The sequence below is a fragment of the Cheilinus undulatus genome, linkage group 18 (genome assembly GCF_018320785.1).
Source record: "Cheilinus undulatus linkage group 18, ASM1832078v1, whole genome shotgun sequence".
In the NCBI taxonomy this organism is placed as follows: domain Eukaryota; kingdom Metazoa; phylum Chordata; class Actinopteri; order Labriformes; family Labridae; genus Cheilinus; species Cheilinus undulatus.
The window spans coordinates 11,013,444-11,037,833 of NC_054882.1; the positions used below are offsets into that span (position 1 = coordinate 11,013,444).

General features: G+C 38.6%; 2 protein-coding genes across 4 annotated transcripts in view; both read right to left on the reverse strand.

Annotated features, from left to right (window-relative positions):
- Positions 1–293: 293 nt before the first annotated feature.
- On the reverse strand, positions 294–14,230 carry txlnbb (taxilin beta b). The gene is made up of 10 exons (XM_041812064.1): positions 14,096–14,230; positions 9,073–9,322; positions 8,616–8,707; positions 6,050–6,220; positions 3,424–3,618; positions 3,044–3,163; positions 2,880–2,954; positions 2,699–2,791; positions 2,380–2,475; positions 294–913 (listed from the first exon to the last, which is right to left on the reverse strand). Exons 2-10 carry the CDS (start codon positions 9,305–9,307, stop codon positions 362–364), a joined length of 1,629 nt encoding a protein of 542 aa, XP_041667998.1. The 5' UTR covers positions 9,308–9,322; positions 14,096–14,230; the 3' UTR covers positions 294–361.
- A 4,142-nt stretch (positions 14,231–18,372) lies between these two features.
- hivep2b (HIVEP zinc finger 2b) overlaps positions 18,373–24,390 on the reverse strand; it is a 32,682-nt gene continuing 26,664 nt past the window's right edge. For all 3 annotated transcript variants that reach the window (XM_041812794.1, XM_041812793.1, XM_041812792.1), the window contains exons 5-7: positions 24,041–24,139; positions 23,178–23,956; positions 18,373–20,915 (exon numbers count right to left, since the gene is read on the reverse strand). In XM_041812794.1, the coding sequence (XP_041668728.1) occupies positions 20,514–20,915; positions 23,178–23,956; positions 24,041–24,139 (1,280 nt within the window). In that variant the 3' untranslated portion in view covers positions 18,373–20,513. The remainder of the gene's footprint in view (positions 20,916–23,177; positions 23,957–24,040; positions 24,140–24,390) is intronic.

The following is a 24,390-nucleotide window of genomic DNA, read 5'->3' on the forward strand; positions in this document are numbered from 1 at the left end:
AAACAGCTTTTTATCAGCCTTATTACTTATATTTAGAGAAGAAAATTAAGAAAAAAATAACAAGTGATACCGGAATCATTAAATGTAAAATATTGTGATTTGAGAGTTTTGTTCTGCTAGTCTTTACCTCTTGCAGCATTTATGTACAGTAAATGAAGGGTGTAGCCCTTCACTTTTTTGTCTTATAAAAATCTTTTAAACTGTAAATGGTTTTTGGCAGGTATATTTACAGATGCTGAAATGAACCTTCTCTTAAATCTTGACACATGAGGATCAGACACTCAGCACAAAGCCAGCATTTTTCTTTTTATTGCTAAGAATCTCACATGAACGATATTTCTTTTTCACAGTGGTCACAGCATTAATCAACAGACTCCATTTCCAGATCTCTTTGTACTTGGAATTTGTCTTCCTCGACCATCTGGAGGTGTTCGCCATTGCTCTCCTCTGTGTGGTGCTCCTCTTTCTCCTGGGCAGCCTCAGAGAGTCCCTGTGATCGACTGTCGACTGTTTCTGTTGGTGCCATGTGAGAGATGGTGAAAGAACTGGCGAGCTCCTTCAGAAGGGCCTGTTCAGATTTTAGTTTAGCCAGTTCCTTGGTGAGGGGAGTGTCAATTGTTTGTTTCCCAGTGGAGGTGGCAGGGACAGGAGCAGGGACAGTGGCAGGGATTTCAGCTTTCTGAATAGGCTTGTCATCTTGTCGGTCTTTTGGGTTTTCTGGGGTTTTAGGGGTCTCCAGCACCTCAGGAACTTCTTTCTCTGTTGGTTCAGTTGTGTTGCTTTCTGGTTGACTTTCAGCCCCCTGCACTTTCCCATGGAGATTCTTCCTTTCTTCTTGCAAAGCTCTACACAGATTCTCAAGCTTCTGATTCTTGACAGCGAGGAGCTCAAACTCCTTTTCCTTGATTGCTTTCTGTAAAGTTCCAGAACACAGAGTTAAAAGTAGGTGAAATGTGGTGCCTAAGACACAACTTTAAACCCATTTCAATCTTAAAGTGGGTTGCACTGTAAATACAGTGCCTACAAAAGGTACCCTTGGATGTGTTACCCATTGAATGATTTTATAAATCAATTATGGTCAATACAATTTGGCTTTTTTGACAAAAAAAAACCCCATCAATTATGTCAAAGTGAAAATAGATTTCTACAGTGTAGTGTCAATTAAATCAAAGTATGTCATATAAAGTAAGTGAATGCATAAATGTTTAATCTTTCAAGTCAGTATTTAGTAGATACACCTTTGGCTGCAATCATAGGTGTCTCAGTCACTAGAGACACTCACTCCATTGAAATTAGTCTGTAGAAATCTATTTTCACTTCGACATTAAATATTTTTGTTTTTTTGTGTTAAAAAAATCAAATTATATTGCCCATGATTGATTTAAAAAGCAATAAAACGGTAAGACATCCAAGGGGCTGAACACTTTTTTAGGCATCAGATACTATGGATGCTATCCATTCACTTTGCCTGTTCACAACAGGTTCTGGAGTGTTATGACAGCATATAGGCATTTACTGAAACTAAAGCAGTTACTAGTGGAAGTAGCCTAGTTATAGTTTAGACAGAGCATTTGACCAGGATTGTGGGCCTGAATCATTTAAACACTATCAAAATTTAGCAGCCACTTGTGCAACTAATACACCAGTATACAACACTAATACATGCACAGTCATAAATTGTTTTTGTTTTTGTTTTTGGTTTTTTTGGGGGGGGGGGCAAAGTGGCTGCTAAATTTTGATAGTGTTTAAATGATTCAGGCCCACAATCCTGGTCAAATGCTCTGTCTAAACTATAACTAGGCTACTTCCACTAGTAACTGCTTTAGTTTCAGTAAATGCCTATATGCTGTCATAACACTCCAGAACCTGTTGTGAACAGGCAAAGTGAATGGATAGCATCCATAGTATCTGATAGCAAAAGCTGTATGTGGGCTATATCAAGTTATTCTTGGGTATAACTGCTCAACCAAAGAGATAAGTAACCACACTCAGCATATAAACATGAACCTGCAAAGGGGATTCATACTTGGCAAACTATTTCCTTGTTGTTTACCAACTGTAGCTTTGATCCTTCGTTAAATAATAGTGTGACATTTTAACTGTTTTCTGAGGGTTTTCTTAGCTCACAAGTGCAGCTGCTAAAATAACCCTCTGCATTCTACCTGGCACAGGTGAAAACTTGCATGCCTACATGCATTGTATATTGAAGCAACTGTTCTTCTGCAGTAGCTAACTGAGTCAGTCTTGAATTTTTCTTTGTTTTGGCCTTCAGTGAAAAACATTTGGACACTCTAAGACTCTGTCTTAGATGCAATTTACGTTCCAGATTTCATAGTACTTGTACTGTGCTCTGAATGACTAAAGAACAAGGTTTCTTACATCTGCCACCATGTCAATAAGACTCTTGTTGCAGCCATCAAATCGAGTCTTCCAAGACTGACACTCCTTCTCCAGCTTTTTCATTTTCTTGGCCATCTACAACACAAAAAAACACATTACACAATGCACATTCAAGGCCACCTCTAAAAATAGCTTCCACAGTACAGTGTGGGATTATACAGCTTGTCAGTGTTTGTGTACATCTCATGGGAATTGTTTCACTTAGTTCTGTTTGTATCAAGTTTTATTTGCAGATAAACAAAGTTATTCAACAGTAATCATGAAACTGACTTCAAATATTCAGTAAAGCAGCTCTTACTTTGTCCATATCCTGTTTGAAGCCGCTGTAGACACTGTTACTCTTTGATACCGTGCCCTGGATCTCGTCAAACTTCTTGGAGTACATATCAAGCTGAGGAGGAATGGTAGGAGAATATTATTAAAGATTCCAGAGAGGCAAAAAAGAAGCCAATATTACCCATGATGCTCTGTTCATATACCTGGGCCCTCATGTCGCCTTCTTGCTCTTTTAGGGACTTCATTTGAGATTTATACTCCAAAGTCTGTTTTAGCATCTGCAGAATAGGAACATTTTCAATAAAATTAGTTTCAGGAAGTAAGGATCACATGTATCAATTGACAAATGTGATACAGAGACCCTTACAAGCTCCTTCTCCAGCTTGTGCCTCTCCTCGGCCTCTTTCAGCATCATGTTTGCCTGGGTGAGTTTGGTTTCCAGCAGCTTTTCTTTCAGGTCTCTGTGCTGGAAGACCTTCTCCAGGTTCTGGAAGACAATCAGGTGAATTTATGGGTCGTTTTCACACCAAAAGCTGTTTCATTTCTCGCTCTGAGCGCCTTGGCCTCATAAAACTAAAATACAGCAGCACATAAATGTAAGACCTGGGTGAAATGTGCTAATAATTCTTGTGTTTGAAGCTGGGTCAGAGGCCCAGAGTTGTGAGCTTTTACATGAGGACAGTCCTGGTAGTGTTTGCATGTAAATTAAGTGTATGACTTTGTGTATGTATTTGGCAGGATAAGTACCGCCTCTCGCTGGTCGTATTGTGAAATGAGCCCCTTCAGTTTCTCTGCCAGAGCGCTGTTCTCCTGGCACAGCTTAGTGTTTCTGGTGCTGTGCTCCTCGATTTGGGCCTGAATCTCACTCAGCGTCCCCTGGAAGTGGGTGGTGATCTCCTTCCTCTTCAGGTCATCCTCTCTGCACCTCTGCAGGGTCTCTTCCTGCAGGTCACAGATGGATGTCAAACAAACCTTGTATTATGAGTGCTACGTTTGCAGAGAGCACTGAAGCATAGAGCCTGGGTTATTTTCAGCTTTTGCTCTTATTTTAGGAAGAGTGAAATCTGTAACTTTCCTCTCTCAGTGGAAAGTTTCCTGCGGCTTCACCCGCTGTCTCAAATGATTAAAAGTGTCACAGCTAATTGATTACTCCTTTGGATTTGAAGCCATATTGAGGGTAAAAAATAATGATGATGCTGTCAAGTTGGAATCAAAAGTGGAAAATCTAGAGTGCGTAGGTTCACACAAGGAAGCCAAATTGGCATCTAAAAGTGTCAAATCATTTAAGCTTCTTCTAAAAAATAATTTCACTGTCTATTTGTCCATCCATCTAGCATCAATCTGTCCTTCTATACCCCTTTTTAAATAATGCTTGTGTGTTTTAGACTTTAATATTTAGAAAATTTAAAAGATGGCAGTAAGTGTTTCTCAAAGTTCAAGATGCGTCCCTTTGACATTGTGTTTAGTTAATAACCCAAAGCTATTCAATTTCCTCTGATACAGGAGTAAAAATTTCTATAATGTTAGTTAAGAAGCCAACCTTTTTTCCTCAAATACTCAAATGGTTATAATAGAATTGGCAATTGACTTACTTTTTGGTGGCTCAAGTTTCAATATCAGTTCATCTGCTGGCCTTTTTAGATGAAAAATGTCATAAAAACACATCCCAGAAAGTCAGAAGTCTGTGATTCTCTTATTGTTAATCACTAGTGTTGATTTAACATGGACTTTAATTTTCTTTTTAAGTTTATCAATTATCTTCTGTAAAATTCAGTTTCTTTTTGTCATTTTCAAGAGCACACCATTTCCTGTACTAAATCTACTGCTTTTATTGTGAAATCCTGCTTCACCAATATGTAGACATGAGTAATCTGTGAAATTATTAATGGACATAATTTTTGGATTCAGTTTTTAACTGGATTTGGATGAGGGGGAGCTTTCTAATGCAAAAGGGAAAACTTAGGTTGGAATATTATGATCAGGAGAGTACATCAGAGCTTCTTATATTAAGTTTAATCCTTCTGCAAGACTGTTTAAAGGCTTTAATGTGTTAACGTCTGAGTTAAGAGATTCACGGAATAACGTTACTAACAAATTGTGCAGTAATGGTACACAATTTGGTAATAATGTGAAATTTTTAATATTCTGCGCATTATTAGGATTTGTGATATGAAACTGCAATAGTGATAAAACACATGAATGGTATCATGAGTCTACTGACTTGGTTAACAAGGAAAATGCAAAAAAAAACATACAAATATTAAGTAGCATTGAAAAAACAAAGAAAAATTGAAGTTTTTTTTAAAGTACTGCTTTCAAAACAAATTGATATTTTCCAAAAATACAAGTTTTTTTTTTTTTTAAATAAAGGTACTTCTACAAAGTGCAATAGTGTCACTATTGTAAACTTAGAAGCTTGTCTGCAGGGATTTTTGCAAACCTTTCAAGTACTTCTAATTTTAAAAAATAGCAGCAGCCTTAATACAGTTGTGTAATTACACATTACTACAGGATTCCTCTGTTTTTATTTATTCTATGTATTATATTTAGCATGAATTTCCAAGTCAAACATTTGATTTTACAATAAAATTCTCCATATGTAAAAAAAATGTGAATGGTAGTATTACACAGAGCTTAACTTTGAGAAGTTATAAAAGCATCATAAAGCTAAAAAAATATGGAGGAAAAAGCTTGTCTGTTTCTGGATAAAAACAGATAGACCAACTTTTGATTACTGATTACATTTTCAAACTAAAATGTTAAACATTTGCTTACAAAAATGTAAACATTAGTTAGTATTTGACAAAAAATAGTTGAGAGGCGTTTGGCTTTGTTATGTTAGTTGGACAGCAGAAACAGTAGAAAGGTTGCTTTTTGCTGTTGAAAACTGTGATAAGGATTTATTCTTTTTTTGCCACAGAAAATGTAATGATTAATCAATAAGTCATGGGAACCACCAAACTTTGCTTGCAGCCTTAGGGTATCAAATCAAAAACTAAGACCACTCTCTCTCAAATCTAAATATGCTAAACTTTCATTGTTTTCTTTCATTCCCCCTATAAATGAATTTAATAGGTGTTATCCTACAGTAAACTCATACTTGATTGCTGTGCTTACGTTACAAATTTAATCTGCTTTTTTTTTTTTTTAACAACACATGTCTTCACAGCATGCATTGTGGGTGTGGCGGTTTAAGAGGTCAAACCCTCAGCTGTGACATAATAGTTGATCTCTGGTGTCAGCTGATGTCACCTCCTGTTGGGCTCAACATATGGCAACAACAGCCGGCCCACACCAAAAACAACCATCAGCGAATGGTGATTTCGGAATTCTCGGATTAGAAACCATCTTGTAGGACATTCATCTGAAGTACCTTTAAGGTCTTGTTGTGCCTCTGTAGTTCTCGGCAGAGCCCCTCAAGTTTACTGCGAGCTAGCACGGCCCGGCTGTGCTCGCTCTGCAGCTGATCCTTCTCCTTCATGACCTGGAGCAACTTCTTCTGCAGGACTTTCAGCTGCTTCTGATCACTCCGATGCTCCTCCAACTGAAAACACAAACATTAATCCACCATGTGGAGAGACTACCACATTTTTAATCTGCAAATACAGATATCAGTCACCATTAATGGGTTATATGAGGATCATATTTTAAGTTTTGTTTTAGTAGCTGGTTTAGCAGTTAGTCAGTGTATTTAGCTTTGTAGAGTACTGAAAAACAGAAAAACCTGATAAGACCAGAAGTCATCCTTATTTAGTCAACATCAACATGCTTTTACTTCCTTTATTTAACAGATTGATAAAAAAAACAAAAAAAAAAACAGTGTCCTACAGTAGGCAACACTGATTTTCTGAATGTAATGCTTTATTCATTTAGATGACTTATTTAGGACAGTTAATAACAGTAGGTAAGTTCTTTAGAGGTGAAGGAAAAAAAAAATTACCAATATTGCTTTCTATGATTATGAATCACTTAAAATGTACAAAAGTTTATATCTTTTTAAACATTTCATCTGAAATACATTTTCATCAGAGGCCAGTTTTAGCATCACAAACCCTGCTACTGATATTTTCATATGTGCATGAGGAGGTGTATCTTCCTGCCTCGTTAACTGCACTGTTAGCATTAGCAGCACTAGCTCCCAGTGTTGATAATGTTTACATGCTTATATGTGACGCACAGATGTTACTATTAATGTCTGTGGGGCTCTGAGCTAGTCCCATTTACAATAAAGAAAAGTGTGAAGATGCACTGAGGATTCAACAGTCTGCAGGGTGAGAGAAGAATGACCCACTATGAATGATTCACTACGCTAAGTCTGCTAAGTGAAAGCAAGATACTTTAGGAGTGAGTCAAAAGCATGAGCTCACATTATAAGCCTTCACCAGCACTTAGAACAGGCAACATCTGCTGACTGTTACTTTAGGCATCTATCCACATGTTTCCACAGGCAAGTTTCTGAGGATTATTCAAACAAATAATTGTTTGTGACAAGGCTCTGCTCAGGATACACCCCCATAATCATCAGGAGAGGCAAATCTTGCCTCAAATTGGGCTTAAAATCCTGTCGTGTGCGGCCACCCTAAGAAAACAAATATACACTGCAGTGCAGAACTTTAAGGCATGTTTGGGCCAAAAGTTGAGGCTGAAGTAAGGCGTGTAATGGCAGTTAAGCCCACCTGAGAGCACCACTGGGTGGGAAGGAGGATTGACACAACCCCAGTCATGCTCTGGATGTCTTTACATGTTACCAGGGTCATGGGAAAACAAGCTGTTGAAAAAATTCAACAGATTATTTATATATCCCTTCCTAGGGCGGAGTAAGGGGTGGATGAGGCAAGTAAGCATGGCCTAAGGCCTTGGTTCCTAACCTGGGGTCTGGGACCCCCTTGGGACAGTGCCAGGGATTTCAGGGGGGAGGGAGCAATGGCCCGTCTGTTCTGAGCTTGTGAAAATTAGGTTCACTTAGACTACCTAAAATCATGATAAAACCCAAATGAATGGTTCATACCAAGGTCTTTTATTAATAATACTTGGGGTTTGGGCTCTTGTGTTTGGCTTTAAATGATGAAAACAATTCAAATTTGTGTGTATTTTTGACAGCAATGTGTCACTTTTTTCCGTGTGGGTCCCTAGGGAGGATGCGCCTCTTCTTCAATATGTGAAGGGGAGGCTCAGTGGAAAAAAAGGTTGGGAACCACTGACCTAAGGTGCCGTCCAGGTGGGTAGTCGGGATGCCACAGGCCCCTGGTTTTGCTGTGGATGTCCCAAGGGCCTAAAACTGCACGTTGTCTCTCAGCATATTACCAATGGTTGTAAAGACCCCATGCTTAAAATGTATGCACACAACTCTATTTTATCCCCAAGCAACTATGCTTATTCAGGTTTCTCACTAATTTACTTTTTAAGAACAATTTCAAAATATCATGAAGGCGTTTTTATCAACCTTCCCTTAATATTCATTTTTCTGACCAGAACTTAAACACATCATAATACATCATAATGTAACGTCATTATCTAGCAAGGTTTTATCCTGTACAACACAGATATCAACACTATATTAATAATTTTGACACACAGGTCCCCATAAAGTTTTTGGATCTTGCTGCAGCAGACAAGTAGACCGTTGTTTTTTATTCTTTTTTCAAACTGACAGTCAGATGTGCTGAATCTCTATTCAGTTTAATTCACAATGGTGATACGCTTCATAATTATTAGCTGGCATTTAAGTTAGCCCATAAAACTGCACTATACTTCACACACCAGGCCTCTTTCAGAGTGTTAACCACAGGTGATTGGTTTTAGTGATGGCTGACTAGAAGCATTAATTCAGCTCTGATCATGTATTTTTGCTGTTGATGATCCACTGGGGTATCTCTAGTAGAGATACAGACCAGTTGTACTTTTTCCTCTTTCCACACTTCCTGTCATCATCTACTCACCAGCTCAGCGTGCTTCTTAATGATGGCTTCCAGTTTCTGTTCAGGAGTGTTGAGTTTGTTCAAACTTTGCATCAGCAGCATGGCTTCCTTCCCTGAGCAGACAGAGAATTTCATGTCAGTCAAGTCAGATTTAAGCTTGATTCATTTTAATTGCCCCAGAGGACAAAGTGACTCAGATTACCTCACAATGATATGTAAAAATATGTAAATTTATTCATCATATGATAAATACACAGAAGTCACTTTGGGATACCTCTCCAGTCCATTACTATAAAAGGAATGTGGAAATACTACTTTACCTGCTTGTCTCTAGCGGATGGATGCACTTACACACATTTCAGCTCTGCTTACACACCTATCAGGTTCAGTACTACTTGGACTTCTGCTGACTGAGCTGAATGAAACCCACTTCAGCCAAAATCAATAAGACATTTTGAGGGGAAAAAAACACAAATACCCAGATTTTTGAGCATCTTCTTCTCCAGTTTCTGGTCCTTGCGGGTGTCTGCCTCTTTGACGGCTGTGACCTCCTCTGCGTCCTCTGGCTCAGCGGGAATCTCAGCATCCTGGTAGGTGCTAATGATGTCCTCCAGCTGCTGGCCCAGGTCTTCTGTCAGGTCAATGTGGCGACCCTCGGCTGGCGACGCCTCAGGACCCATGGGTGCAGGGGTGCTTTGCTGACAAGCTTCCATTATTCTGAGCCGGACCTGAGGGAAACATTTGGGTCTGTAATGAATTCTGTGTTCTTCTCACCCTGACATTGTTATCTGAAGGATTTATTTTTCATGATAAACTCTGACAAGTTTTTATATCACATACACGTGAAACTAGAAGTAGGAAAAAACATGGGTATGACATAACATCATCATCCTCTTTGTCATTGTATTGTATCATATTTAGGGTTACATATGACTAGCCATAATGCTCATTACCCAATGTAAACAACAGTGAAATGATAGCACTGATAGCATCTTGTGGAATTATTGTGGCTTAGCACTATTTTGACCTAGAAAATTGGGACCTGCTGTTCCAACTCAATGTAAGCAGACGGTATTTCGGCTTTCCCTCATCAAACTCATCAAATACACAATCCAATAACTCCAAAACGCTCTCGTGGACAAGTTGTGACCTGCACATTCACCACGCTATGAAATAATCATGGAACATTACGAGATGGAGATGTTTTAAAGCTAAACGCAAAGCCGGAACTACACTCCAGACATGGCTGCTGCACTGTGTCACTCCACCCAGTGGTTTACTCAAGAAATAGTTCCAAGGATTTGCTTCATGTGCCGTAATGTTACATAAGTATATGTTATTATTTCATAGCGTGGTGAATGTGCATTGGAATAGGAATTATGGCGATGGGCAAATTTGCCAAAATGTTGAAATATCCCTTTAAACAGGCAAAGAGGATCAAAAATCAATGGTGCCAGTGCTGCCAATGCTATCAAACCAAATCTGCATTGTCCACCTCCTGTTACTGTGTTCCTGTCCTAAAAAATCTGTGCTCTATTTTGACCATTTCCTTACTGTTTTCTAAACATTAGATTAGTTCTCAGTTATGACTTGGGTTTCATCAGATTTGAGATTATTTGCACAGGATTATGACTATGATCATATCACATTGTATGGGACTGTATTGCAGTGTTTCCCATGTGCACACAACACTTGAGCTGGCAGCCCAGGTATACCTCTGAACCTTTTTTATAATTTATTTAATTGCATTCTGTACAAGAAATCTCTCCCTTAAATGCACTGGCTTGGGTGAAAATGTGTTAAAACTCACATTTTCTACCATGATTTTAATGATGCTGCCCTGCACTCTGAGTTTAGGATGTGTGATGTGTATTGTCATCAAAGCCTTCACACACAGATTCTCTTCAGTGTAATACTTAGTGACACATTTCCAAATTCAGCTTTTGCACTTTACAGGACTTTTGAAATACTGCTGCTGATTATTTACAAATTTAGGTAGGACAAAATGTTGTGAGAGGGATTTTCATGCACAACTAGGGTTTACAGAGAATGGTTTGAAGGCAAAAATATCCAGTGGGAGGCAGGCCTCTGAATCAAAATATCATGTTGATGGCAGAGATCAGAAGAGAATGACCAGACTGGTTTGAGCTGAAATATTTGCAACAATAACTGAACTACTCCTTAAAGCTGTGGTATGACGGAGAGCATCTGTGAACACATTACGTCAACCCTTGAAGCAGAGGGACTACAGCAGCTGATCACTCCTGTCAGCTAAGAACCAAAAACTGAGGCTAGAGTTCACATAGGCTCACCTAAAATGGGCAACAAAACATTGAAAAACTTTGCCTGGTCAACTGAGAATCAATTTTCACTGCAACATTTGAATAGTCCAGTAATGATGTGGTTCAAACAACATGAACACCTTCCAGACCAACAACAGCTACAGCACATGCAAAGTCACTTTATTTACCTTTCTTCCTGCTCTGATACTCAGTTTAAACTCCACCACATCATCTTAAACATGTCTACATGGTAAAAGGCATTGGTTGCTGCTATGTGATTGGCTGATTGCATCATTGTTATAACGAGCAGTGAACAGGTATATCAAATAAAACAATTTTTACATAGAACTGAACTGTAGCCTTCAAACTCCACCATCCAAGTACAATGTAATCCTGTGAGAAACATTCTGTGAATCGCCCACAATTTCAACCCGTATGGCGACCACATCATCGGCTGCCACCTCGTGTTAGTATTTCCTTTGATTTAATTTGACAAATCTTAATCACTTTTTGTTTCCCCTTTAAACAATCACATTACACTTTTACATTTGTTAAAATATACTTCACTTTATTGCAGATTGACGGATGTTTTCTGATTTGGGTGCACACAATTTAGTTAACATTCTGTCATTTGCTTTAATTTGATGCTATTTTGGTTCATTTTCAGTATACTCACACTTTCTTTGTTCTTTTTTTGAGATCACCTAACAAAAGACCTGCTGGCTGCTTAAGATGGCCTTTTAAGCCCTGCCCACAGGAAGTGGAGGCTGCCAGCAGTGGAGACTGAAGAAGGGGAGACTTGGACTATGATTTACAAATTAGATTAAGTTCTTTTGCTTTGGACTTTATGATGTTTAAGTAATCATTTAGTGTAAATAATTGATTTAAATAGGTTAATTTTGGTTGGTTTCTGTTTAAATAAGTTACATGTTTAGTTTGTTGTCACTTTAGTTCCCCGCTTCTTTGTATTGGACTAGTCCATTTTGTGTATATAAACCCTCATGCGTTAGTGATTGTCAGGTCTGTTTAGTTATGTCTGGTTAGGTTAAAGCTTCAGTTCTTTTTGCTTAGTTGACCTCATTTTGAGTTTGGGCCCTGGTTTGTATTTTTCCCCACTTATGTCTATTTTTTGTTAACAAATTATTCCTCCATTAAAGAAAATTTATATTTTTACACCTTTGTCCTTTGTCCTTGTCCCTGACATCCTGTCTGGAGTCATATTAAAGTGGTTAATAAGTTTTGGTTATCCTTAGTTGCCTCTTTTTGAAGGCTAGTTCTGTTAACAAACTTCAGAAAAGCAGATAGTAATAGTCAAGGTTCCCTTCCTCTTAGAGCCTCTTTAAGGCTTCAGTTTGACATTTGAAACAATACAGTAACCCTAAAACTGAAGCAGCTATGTTAAAATGTGCTTTTCTTTCCATAAATATGACATGTTTCACCTATTCATTTGCCAGGCTGATGGTTTAGTTCCACTTGCATTTGCAGGACTAAAGATAGAGCAGTGTCCCAAGTTATTAATTAATTGAAAAATATATCTGCCCACAACAGTTTAATTTTATTTAAAAGTAAAACAGGATTATCAATTTTTGCACATTTTTTATGTGGATGATAACTCATTTTTTGTCAGAAATTCTTAAGTGTTTGGATTTCTGTCCTACATAAAGCTAGGGAAGTACAGTCTGGACCTGCCCTCTTTGTAAGGTGTCTTGAGATAACTGGTTAGGAACTGGTGCTAAACAAGGATCGTATTGATTGTATTGTTGATATGATATAGGAGTTGTTAGCTGAAAATGTCAGCTATTGGCGGATATGAAAATTTCTGCAGATATTTACAGCCGATATATCAGCCAAACATATTGGCAGAATGCACTGATAAACCATTGCTACTCACCATAAGGCCCTGAAAGGCACAAAAATGTGCCCTTCAGGGCTCCCTGTCTGTACAGTGCTGTTTAAGCTCTCAAAACGCCACATGAAGCTCATTTTAACAATCTCAGTTTTTCATTCCTTACTGACTGTATTTAAAAATGAATGCATTGACCATTTATGGTAGAATCAATGCCTGTTCAAAAATCTAATAAATGTTCTATAATTAATTAAAATAAGTTAATTCCAAGAAAGAAGAGACTTGTTCTTTAAAATGAAAACACAAACAGCATATTAATTTGGCATTCATTGAATAAAGCATTACATAAAGCAACACTGAGACTTGGCATTACTCTGGAATGTTATGATCAGATATTTTCCTCTTTGTTGACATTTTTAGTCCAAACAATAAGTCAGTTATTCAAGAAATCATCACAAGATGTACAAATTAACATCTAAAGTAGATTTAGCTCCATGATTACTTTGAGCAAGGCACTTAAAAAGACAAAATAATCTGAATTAAAGAAGCCAAACTAGGAGCAAGACTTTGTTTTAAATCAGCATGGCTCCTGTAGACATGTAGTATTTGCCAGGGTTTGACAGTGTCTTATAAAGTCTTGAATATTGTCACCTTTTTAACAGGAGAAAATGATTCAGCCCTGCTCAGATTGGATGATAGGAATGCTTACTATTTTACCACACTGAGCAGCTCTGAATATTATAGTGCCTTAGTGCCTGTCCTTCTTGTGTTGTGCAGGCTCAAAGCCAGAGCCTGTTTACGTGCATAAAATTAGTGCAGCCTTCACACTGCCTGAGCTTTCACAAGCAGAGCACATGGCACCTGTTCCAGAGCCCACAGGCTATTTTAGGAACTTCTTTATATGGGCAAGTTATTTATTTATTTCTAATCCGCTCTTATTGATGTCAATGTCAGCGGTTGTGCATACAAAAGCTGCATTTACAACTATTAAAATATCAGTGTTACATAAGTGACCCCAACTGTATTCAATATTTCCAAAGCAGGCAGAGACCCAAATGGAAATTCAACTAAAAATACATGACAGAAGTAAAAGGCATTATTGATATTTTCAGAGTAAAAGGGTGCACATTTAGATCAATAAGTTAAAAAAAAGTCTAATCCTAACAAATGAATCTCCTCTGTTGAGTGACACAAGCAAGACTAAAATAATTTAACTCCTTTTTACAAAGTCATGAAATTCAAACAGTTATTAGTACTTTTACAGAGCATGAAGAAGTGTGAAAATCATCTAGAGTTCAGAATTTAAGGTTATTTCTGTTATTTAGGTGTAAATGTCAGTGAAGAAGCAGGATAGTGAGCAAACAGGGTCTTACCAGGAGCAAGGGCCAGAGAGGGAAAAGGAAGAGTGTCGAGGGGCTTGGACAGGCTGCCACCACAGATACAACAGCTGTGATAAGAGCACCTCAAAATAAACCAGAGGAGCATGGCTCACTCTGAGCAGAGAGAGGGAGGACAGAGATACTGTATGTATCTGTCCAGGACCCTTCACTCACAAAGCCATAGTCCAAGGATCGTAATCTGGACAGGAATTAACCTCAGAGTAACATGAGGCAGCGAGCAAATAAAATGCTTTCTTTAGTGTGTGAAATGTTTTTCTGTTAAGATCCTCAGCAGCCATTTTCTGCTCTGCCTCGGCTGCTTTAAACCAATGCAGCACTAATTTATTTTAAGCTGGGATGCTGTTAACAGCCATATAATTATTCTAACAAATGGGCCTGACAGGCCTAGTCACTGAGCAGCAGAGAAAAAAAATGAACTGTCGCTCTGATTGGCCAGAATTAGAACAGACCTCCTCCCCAAACCCAGAGAAAAGATGGCACTCATTTCCTTGAATACACACACCGGCCACTTTATTAGGTACAACTTGCTAGTACCTGATTGGATCCCGTTTTGCCTTTAGAACTGTCTTAATTCTCTGTGGCAAAGATTCAAGATGCTCAAAAACACTCCTCAGAGATTTTGCACCATTCTGACACAATAGCATCGCACAATTGCACATTTCAGGGATTCAAATCTCCTGTTCAACTGTTCCAAAAAGGACCCAACACCTTCTCCTTAAATGCACATTATGTAAAATCGGCCGCCTGGGGGCTCTAAATCAAAAGAATAACATAATATGATGATTAGAGACCAGCGCCGCTCAGCCCATCTCCTCTGTTTACCTCTTGTTTTGAGGTGAGAACTATACAGTTTATTTACTAAACAATAAAGTAAAAGTAATGGTTTCGTTTATGTTATGCACTTATTGAAGGGAAAAAGTAATTTAAAGTGGCCTCCCTGGTTTGTACTGCAACTACTGTCAAAGCATTCTGAGATCAGGTGCAGTGCGAACCAGTAGGGGCACTTTTAACAGCTTTTCTCCTGGATTATGAGAAATTAACCCATAAAACCAAAACATTGGTTTACTGTTTATCAAATACATATGGAGTTCTGTTTTTGATGAGAAGAGTCCTCAATTTAAAAGAAGCTACAGCAGACCAGGTCTCTTCTCAGCCTGGAAATGCTAAGTGGGCATGCTTAGGTGAACGAACTTGCAACTGATGGCAGAGAATAATCTCATAAGCCACACAAAACATAACATACATAAGATGCAATATCAGGGTTCCTGCAGATTCTTAAAAAGTCTTAAATTGGACTTTTTAAATTTAAGGCAATAAAAAGTCTTTTCAATTGTGAATAGTCTGAAACTTTCAAAGGCACATTGACGTAGATGTGCCTTTATCCAATCTTTTTTTCTACCTATATGTGTAATGTTATGATTAATATCACCATACTGTACATTGATATAAAAGAAGCAGTAAATGTGCATGAATCATCAAATTTCTGTATGTATGACAAGAACATGTCTTTGTCCTGTACCAGTTAATATTTCCATAACAGCACATTAAACCAGATAACTCTGCTCTGTCTGGTGTGCTGAGAAGTCTCTCATGCCAAAGTGTTTAGGAACCCTGGTTATACAACGGCTGCTTCCAGCTGCAGTTACCAGTAGCAGTCACATGTATCGCCCAACATTTTTATGGCAATGATAAACAAGTGGTGCCTGTCACAGTGGCTCTGTCATGAGAGATGTAACAAGAAAAATCCCATTACTGTTATTAAAATTTAACTTGCTTTGGAAAACTACATGAAATATTTGAGGTAATGTAAAGATATATATAACATTGGAGTAGTGGAGTAGTGTTTTTTGTTTTGTTTTTTTTTTTCTAATATGAACATTTCAGTGAAAAAAACTACCCTTACTTTAATGACCAACTCCAGTCTACATTTCTTAATATTTTCAACCCCTAAACTTTATTTAAGGAAACATGTTGAAGTTTAGATCTTGGATGCAAAACATGTCTGACTTTTTTTTTTTTTTTTTTTTTTAAGGAACAGGTTTTTAGAGTACATTTATACAGAATGCATTCATTTTTCTGTTAGAATTTTCCGGAGGTCTTGAGGAATTATTTCGTTATCACAGGCAAACCAACTTTATCAATAGAAAAGTGCATACCTAAGTGTAAATCTTAGATGAACAACTGAAATGTGCTCTTTCATGGGAAAAGGTATGGATGTGTATCTGCTTGGGGCTTTAGTACATCATACATTCTTTTTTCTTGGCATACATTTTTGACTCAAGACTTGAGATGTTCTGTAGCCCCCGAGATGGTGAAAATGTGGTTTGTATGTGCAGAAATCTTTCCAGGAACAATGCTGGGATGACAGGGTCTTTTTTGTTCTTTAACATGTGGGTTTATGTACTGTGGATATAAAAACTATGGCTTGTGGGGCGTGCCGGTAGAATCACAATATTACCTACTCAATTTTTAAATCACGGATGCTACTGCATTTTATTAACTTGAAATGTGTGTGAAAATACCAGTTCAGTACATTTTTGCAACAAGGATGTTATGCCCTGAACATCATGCAAACATCCAAGCGATTTTTTTTTCTAGAATTGTTCGCAAAAATCCTTATTTTTTTAAAGGTTTCTTTATTAAAAATAATATCATGAAATGATCGCTCCCTTTAATACAACAAGTTGCATTTGCAATAATTAAGACAATTAATTAATCTATGTAATATTTTGTTGGTTATAAGGTTGTTTTTTTTGGGGGGGGGGGGGTCACAAGTAGATTATTTACCCAAATTGTGCAGCCCTAGTTTTAGCTTTGTGGCATGGCGTTGCCATCAGAGTATGAGTACACTGTGATCATTTTAGTATGAACAAAGTTATCAGCCATACTCAGTGAGGGCTGCGGTGTTTAAACCATGCTCAGTCCATAGTTGTCAGTCATGTGACAATGCCTTGAGGGCAAAAAAATAAATAAAAAAATAATGCTTAGAATAGTGACAACTACCATCAAACACTTTACAGCACTGAGGCACCAGGCATTTCATTCTCCATCTTTTGGAAATGAGCCATGTTTACATCAACTAATGGCTCAGATTTGAATTTAAACAAAGTTTTTATGACTCTTTAACCTGGGACTATTTAAATCACTAAAGCCAAGAAAGTCCAAGCTAGAGCTTTAGTTTGGTGGAAGAATCTTTCCCCTAAAGCCACCTCAAATAGAAGTCTACAAAATAATGGACATTTTCATGTATTTCAGATGTGGTTGGGTTTATAATGCTGCTGTTTGGAAAGTGAGGGGCAAGAAATTCTTCACAGTATCAGAGTATTGGTGAGTGAAAATTAGCCAACATTAGCTAGCTCATCATTCTTAATGATAGTGTTCTGGAGCCTGAAATCTCATTTAAAGATCATCATAACAGGTAAACACAATGTTTGATGATCGGATTAGAAGAAGCCTGTTCAGTGCTACTGTCTGTTAAAATCTACAGAGACAGTAGAGCGTATAACGGCATTAATCTGCCTCTTTGAGTTTTCTTTTTCACGTTGGGTTCTGTAGAAATATCACCTTGCTTGTTTCCTTATCAGATAGCTCATCCATCCTTACAACTGTCCTGTTTAAAGAATTACCAAGAAAGCCCCTTCCTTATATTGTAGAGCAGTGAGGGGCTTTTCTTGCCTATGTATGACTTTACATAAAAGATATGAGTTGGTACTAAGGGGTGCAAAGAAAATATCCCTATTATTACACCAGCAGCAGTCTGAAACATCCTAACAAGGCAGGATAGGTCCATGCTTTTATGTTATTTATGTTAAACTCTGACTCTGATGCCACCCAACAGGTGTACCTAATAAAGTGGCCAGTGACTTTATATGTCTAACAGGGAGTAGGATTCAAGGTGAAATACTTTCCTTCTGCTGAAACACAGTGGTGGTGGTGGTTTGCTAAATTTGATGCAACCCGAAAGTGCATGAATATTATCCACAAGGTGAGAGCTATTTTTGGAAGCATTCATTTATTTTTCTTGTTCCATGTTATGACTGCAGTAATAAGTTTCCACCAGAGGATGTCACTGCTAGGAGTCTCTGCAATTTTTCACTCTGGAGGTTTATTTCCCCTCCCTACTCCCCTAGAAAGATAAAAATGTGAATGATTTCCTCTGAAACCTCTCCCCTTTTGTGCTCTAATTCAAACAACCGTGAAAGATATGTAAAGAACAAAACATGAAATAAGCTGCAACACACATCCTTGGGTCAGAAGTATATTCTTTTAAAACAATTTTGAATTTAATTTGAAAAAGTAGAGCACCAAACAATAAAGTCCTCATAGCATAAAAGAGGCACTCCATCTTGACTCGCCGGTTTTGATGCAAATCGCTAAACAACGGATTGGCTACCGAGGTTTTTCTTCCTCAAAGAAATTTTAGCTGAGAGGTAAAATGATTCGTCCTCTGTGTGTTTTACAGGGAATTTCATAGACATGAGAGGCACAATGCAGTTCAGTAAATATGAATACACAATAAAAACAAAACACAAACACAATCTGAATACATACTGTATGCAAAAGCAAAAAGAAAGGCTTCACTTTTCCCTTCACATTTCATGAGCACTCTGCGTCTTTATCACAACAAATAAAAGTACATAAATCAAAGCTACATACACCTTCAGAAAGGGAACAAATTAAAGCAGTGCACCTTTGAGATTTTTATGTAAACATGAGTGAACAAAGTGTTTTCTGATTTTGAAATCCTTTCTCAAACTGGTAATATAACCACTTGATGTGAATACACTTTTTTTTTTTTTTTTTCAGAAGATGAAACACGGTGTTAGGGATCAACACTGTGCTATTTTCACCCTCATTACACCTCCAAGCGCAGACATTTTACCTCTTAAAGAGATATAAACAATCTGCATTAAAAAGTATTCAGAATTCAACACTGCAAAAATAGTTTAAATAATAAAAATACACGTATATTTACAAAGAAGAAGTAATGCATTTGGTGAATGATTACTTACATTTTGAGTTGAGCCACAGTTAAAGTCAACCAACTCACGCTGATAACATCATTACTTTAGTATTACTAACAATAAGTGATAATGATTTATCCAGTTACACTCCAAATGCAAGAAAAACACACTGACTCATCATCATAGCCCCTTGAATAGTGTGCAACATGTTTCACAAAATGAGAGAACGACTGGAATGTTTAAAACCACAAGAACGTGTTTGACTTGGCAGTTTCACCGACCGAGTCGGTTAAACACCAATCATGAAAGGATGAAAGTGCATCTTTAAAACTCATAAAATGGTCATCTGTATACAAGAAATAAAAAGCTGTTTAATAAAAGCATAAATACATGAGATCAAAAGCAATGCCGGCGTGGCTCACTGCATAACTGCATCACTGCTGCATAAGTACAGATATACCATATAAATAGTAGTCAAATATTTACCAGTATCAATAAGTGCTCACGTTCTAATATATAAATACATCTTACAGTATTCATAATTACATATTAACTTCCTCTATTTTTGTGCAATAGCAAATCCCATGCATTAAAAACCACAACATTAAGAGAAATGCAACATAAGAAACATTATTTAAGATTGTGTCACATAAATCAAGCTGCAACCGTCTGTCAGAGGAACTGACAGAAAAAAGAAAAAGCTTTCCTTTGAGAGAACGCTGACGGCGCAGACACTTCTGTATAAAGAGAACCTCGGCTTTTTTTTTTTTTCCAACAACCTTCAGATAACAGATGATGAAAAGCAAAATAAAGGCACAAACCCTTGCCGCTTGATTAGAAGCACCAAACTGCACAAGAAGCGTCTACTTAAAATTTGGTCAGACTGTTTCATAGTACACATACTTTCCCTTTATAAATAGTCTTTATTTACTGCACTACTGCATCACATCTTGATATGATTACATTAAACAACAGTCTATTTTCAAAGTACACGTACAGTAAAATACACTGTTTGTATGCATCTAAGAAGGAGTATATGTTAAGGACATCTGTACAGAATCCATAAATATAATTTATGTGCAATTGTACGCAAACTACTATGTCAAACAAAGGCATATTAGCATAATATCTTTCCATATTGCACCTGCACCCAATAATGATTCTCCGCCTCGCAAGACATCCTGCCGCTCATCCAATCATTTCAAAAAGTCTGAGTCATCAGATAGGCAAGATTTCTTCTCCGCTGTGAAGGTTTGATTTTAAAAGGAGCTGTCTGGAGTGTTCAAACCAGAGGAAGTGTTGTTATATTGCCTCTAATGGGATAAAGATGGGGTTATACGCCTAAAGGGCAAAGGACAGCGACGTTGCAGATGTGGCAGAGGGGCGTCTGATCCTTCATTAAATCAAGTAGACACAAAATAACCGCTTCAATGAGGGTCCTCTGTGGTGATCTTTAACGAAGCGATGGCTTTCAAGCAGGTCTGGACATTCTCCTCCTGTCCACTGTCCCTGTTTAGGCCTTTCTCCTGTTGGGAGGACAGCTGGATCTGGCCTCTGATGTCCTCTCCGCCCGTCTCGAAACCATGGACAGATCCCTCCCTGCTGCTGCAACGCTGGCCCTCGCTGCTCTGGGGGCTTGGCGCCGAGGAAGGGGTGACATCATTGCTGGAAGAAGGCGGGGAGTGTAACATCTGGAGCCCTCCAACAGGGACGACGGGGAGCAAACTGTGGGCCTGCTCCTGGGAGTGAAGTGGGAGGTGGCTGAGGATGTTCTGGTGATGAGAACTGGCAGCACCGGGCAGACTGGGAGCCAAGCTGCTCCTTTGATCCTGAAATGACATATTGGCAGCGTCAGGAGCAGTTTCAACACTGACACCATGATTTCTCATGTGAAAATATGATACAGTTAGCAGAAATGCTGAAACGTGAGATATCCAGCATTACTTTGTCACACAAAAATGAAAAAACTGACAGCACAGAGATCAGGCATCACCAGTTAAGTCATGATTCTTCATATTCTTGTGGCTGTCAACTAAACTAGACAGAAACTCTTAACGAATGGGCTAAGAATAGATACTACTTTCATACAAAGTTCCTCCAACAGCCTTGTAATTTTTTACTTAAGTCATTCAAATGGTATCAAAGAACATTTTTAAACTGAACATTTAACTCTGTAAGGAGATGTTTACATGCACGGTTAACTTTGCAAAGCTGATTGATTGGCCAGGTTCTATATCTATCATCAGGCAGATCTATCCTACAGTTGCAAGTTGTGCATATTTTCACTGCTACTTGTATTGTACCTTTGTTTTTTCTACTCATTTAAGTGGTTTGCTTTGAGGTTGACGCCTCATGCAGACTGTGCATTTTCAGCAATCTTAAAGTTTCTGGCGTGCTACACTGTGTGACATGAATTTCATACGTTGATGTGATAATGCAAGAAATCATAATTCTACGCCATGCATCTATACTGCCAGTGCTGTGGTGAAAAATGAAGCAAAGCACCAACAAAACCATTGTAGTTGCAGCATTCATATGCTTAGAAAAAAAAAAAAGAGATCAAGATTTTCCACCATGTTGGAATCCCCCAAACTTCTGCTTTTTGGCATTGTCTCCATTCTCATGCTGAGTTGTTTGTTTGTTAGCGCCAGTGTCGTGTTTTCATTACGCTATTTCTAACTGCATTCCTTTTGGTTTGTTTGTTAACATTGGTCGTAGCAGTAGTCACATCGTGAGATGGTCATCTTAAATTTCTGTCCCTATTAGAATTTTATTCCGAGCTGTTTTGGGCCACAAGACCAGGACAGCGGAAATTCCACCATTTTAGAGCCACGACCAAAGATAATGCCAAGATTGGTCATCTTTTGTCTGGGACAGCCTAAATCGCAGTGTATACCAAGCGTAAAACCTGGAATGAGACTATGGCGTATGTGCAGAACACCTAGGCCATTTTGGGCTCTATTGAGGTGCAGTCCTTATTTTGCTTTTGTTGCCTGTGATTGCATTTTCTGCCAAATACCATCTAAATTAATCTGTTTTTTAAATACCTTGACAGCCGACAAACTGCATTCAAGCCACACCTTGACGAAGTATAGTTTAAGACGTGCATCATAATAGATTCTAAGGATTTAGGTGGATGGCATTTCATAATGCTGTCTAGTTTGGCTGTGTGTTAGCCCAGAAAATGGTGACAAAGTTGTTCATTGGTTGTAGCAGATAAAACTGGCATAAAACCGCTTGAGGGGAGTGATGCATAACCACATTTAGCACTTGTATGTGTACATTTATGTGCAAGGAGGACCAAGAACTAGTATTTTCAGCACTACTCATGGGTTCAGCACTAGGAACAGGTCTTTGCACACTGAGTCTGATGCATATTATTTCCATTCACTTCAAAAATTTGTAAAACATGGTAAGTTGTTCCGTACTGCAGAGAGAAAGAAAAATATGAAGATGACTCAGTGGCTTTTGTCTCCTTGAAAAAACATACTGGATCCATCCATACTGACAGATCTTCATATGGCACCAGCTCACCTCATAGCGCTGTGTAAACTTGTTCATTCAGGTGCATGGCTATGAGTACAAACTTTTGCACTTTGATTATGTTCCATGGTTGATTTTCACATATTACACGGGTAAATAACAGTGTTCAAAGTGTGGTTTCAGTGTAAAGGAACAAGAGAACAAAGAGGGGGGCAAGTGAGTGAGCAAGAAGGGAGCAGCAGCCTCTGATCTGAATCATCAATCACCCATTTTAATGACTCGGACAGGTGCAATAAAACACAAAAAAACTGAACCTGTTCCAAAAAAAGATGGGCAAAAGTTTCAGCGTCAGTGTGTGTACACATTATTGAAACAAAATGAGATTGATTTTCTTTTTCTTAAATGCAAAATCTTGGGACAACAAGACAGACTCAGTGTGCAAAGGTCTTTAGTCACACTTTGGAAACCAGTTTGAAATTGTTACGATGATACGGTGAGTCACGCCAGATTCTCCTCAGTCTAGAGTATTCTGAAGTTGTCTCATCTTAATATAAATTTGTGTTTAACTGACAGTGTAGGTAGTTCCTAGCTTCATTCTTTATACATACCATTTCCATTTCGAGGGCTGCTTGTTGGTGAGCCATCTCCATCTTTGCCTGGTGTCTGGTTTTGTCCCCGCTGCCTCTGTGTTGGTGCGAGCCTCTGCGGGGTGAAACGGCCCTCAGAACAACTCTTTGCCGGCCTCTGACTGATGACTTTCCAGCCAGCTCTGCTCCAGGAGACATGGAGCGCTCAATTGAGGCTGGGGAGAGGTGCTGAATGGGTGTCAAGCTGGGCGAACCTGGCCTTAGTGGTGAGGTATCCCATCGAGGAGAGGAGCGACCACGTGGGGAGATTTCTCGCCTGGGGGACGGGTAACGAAGGCGTGACGGGGAGGGCTCCCTGATGGGGGACTCCCAGCCAGGAGAGAGCAGACAAGACGAGTAAGGGTCAAATAAGAAGCTGGCGTGTTCTGGAGAAAGCACAGCCAGAGAGTCCTCATCCATGGACTTCTCTCTCTGGTCTGCTGGGACGGATCTGTGATCCATGCCAGTCCGCATGCTAGAAGGCTGCTGGCGGACATCTGGGTCAGGCAGAGAGGTGAGGGAGCAGCCGTGGATAGCGGTGGTGGCTGTGACTGATAGAGAAGTAACTCCACATGGCTGAGGACTCGTGCTTCTGGAGCACAGCTTTGGAGTAGAGTCACCCTCGTATTCATCATCCTCATCATCATCATCATCGATCTCATCAGCCTCTTCGTCCATGCCGTCTGAGTCTTCAGCATCAGAGAACTGGTGTTTGGCTGTGACAACCACCTCTGTCTTGGACTCCTGTTGGTTCTCATCAACTTTAAAAGAAAAACACACTTGTTTAGTCTCTTAATAGGCTGGAATTAATGAAAGGGTAAGAATATTACATGTCAGTATCTCACCATGTTCCTGTATCTCTGTCTCATCCATTGTCACTGACACTCCCAGTTCAAGACATTTCTTCATGTGTGCCTTTGACTTCATATGTTTAGTCAGGTTTCCTGGAAAAGGAAAAAACAGCAACAAGTCAGGCTTGTGTTTTATAAGCACTGCATTACCAGTTTTCTAAAACCATAACAAACTGCTTTTTTTCCTCAAGACTTTTGACAGCAAATTTTATTTTCTACCCAAAAAAAGACTGATTTGATTTTAAAGGGCAGATGTGAGCTTAACACTAGAAAGACCATGGCAGTCATTTTTACTGTTTTCACATTTGTATTACATATAGCTTTTCTGAATTACAAATAACAGT

What these genes read in the sequence shown, in the direction of transcription:
- txlnbb (XM_041812064.1), bottom strand. Translation starts at nt 9,307, where the DNA reads ATGGAAGCTTGTCAGCAAAGCACCCCTGCACCCATGGGTCCTGAGGCG. An exon ending in ACAAGCTGGAGAAGGAGCTT is followed by an intron (nt 2,955 to 3,043) that starts GTAAGGGTCTCT and finishes CCTATTCTGCAG; the next exon opens with ATGCTAAAACAGACTTTGGA. An exon ending in TCAAACAGGATATGGACAAA is followed by an intron (nt 2,476 to 2,698) that starts GTAAGAGCTGCT and finishes TTTGTGTTGTAG; the next exon opens with ATGGCCAAGAAAATGAAAAA.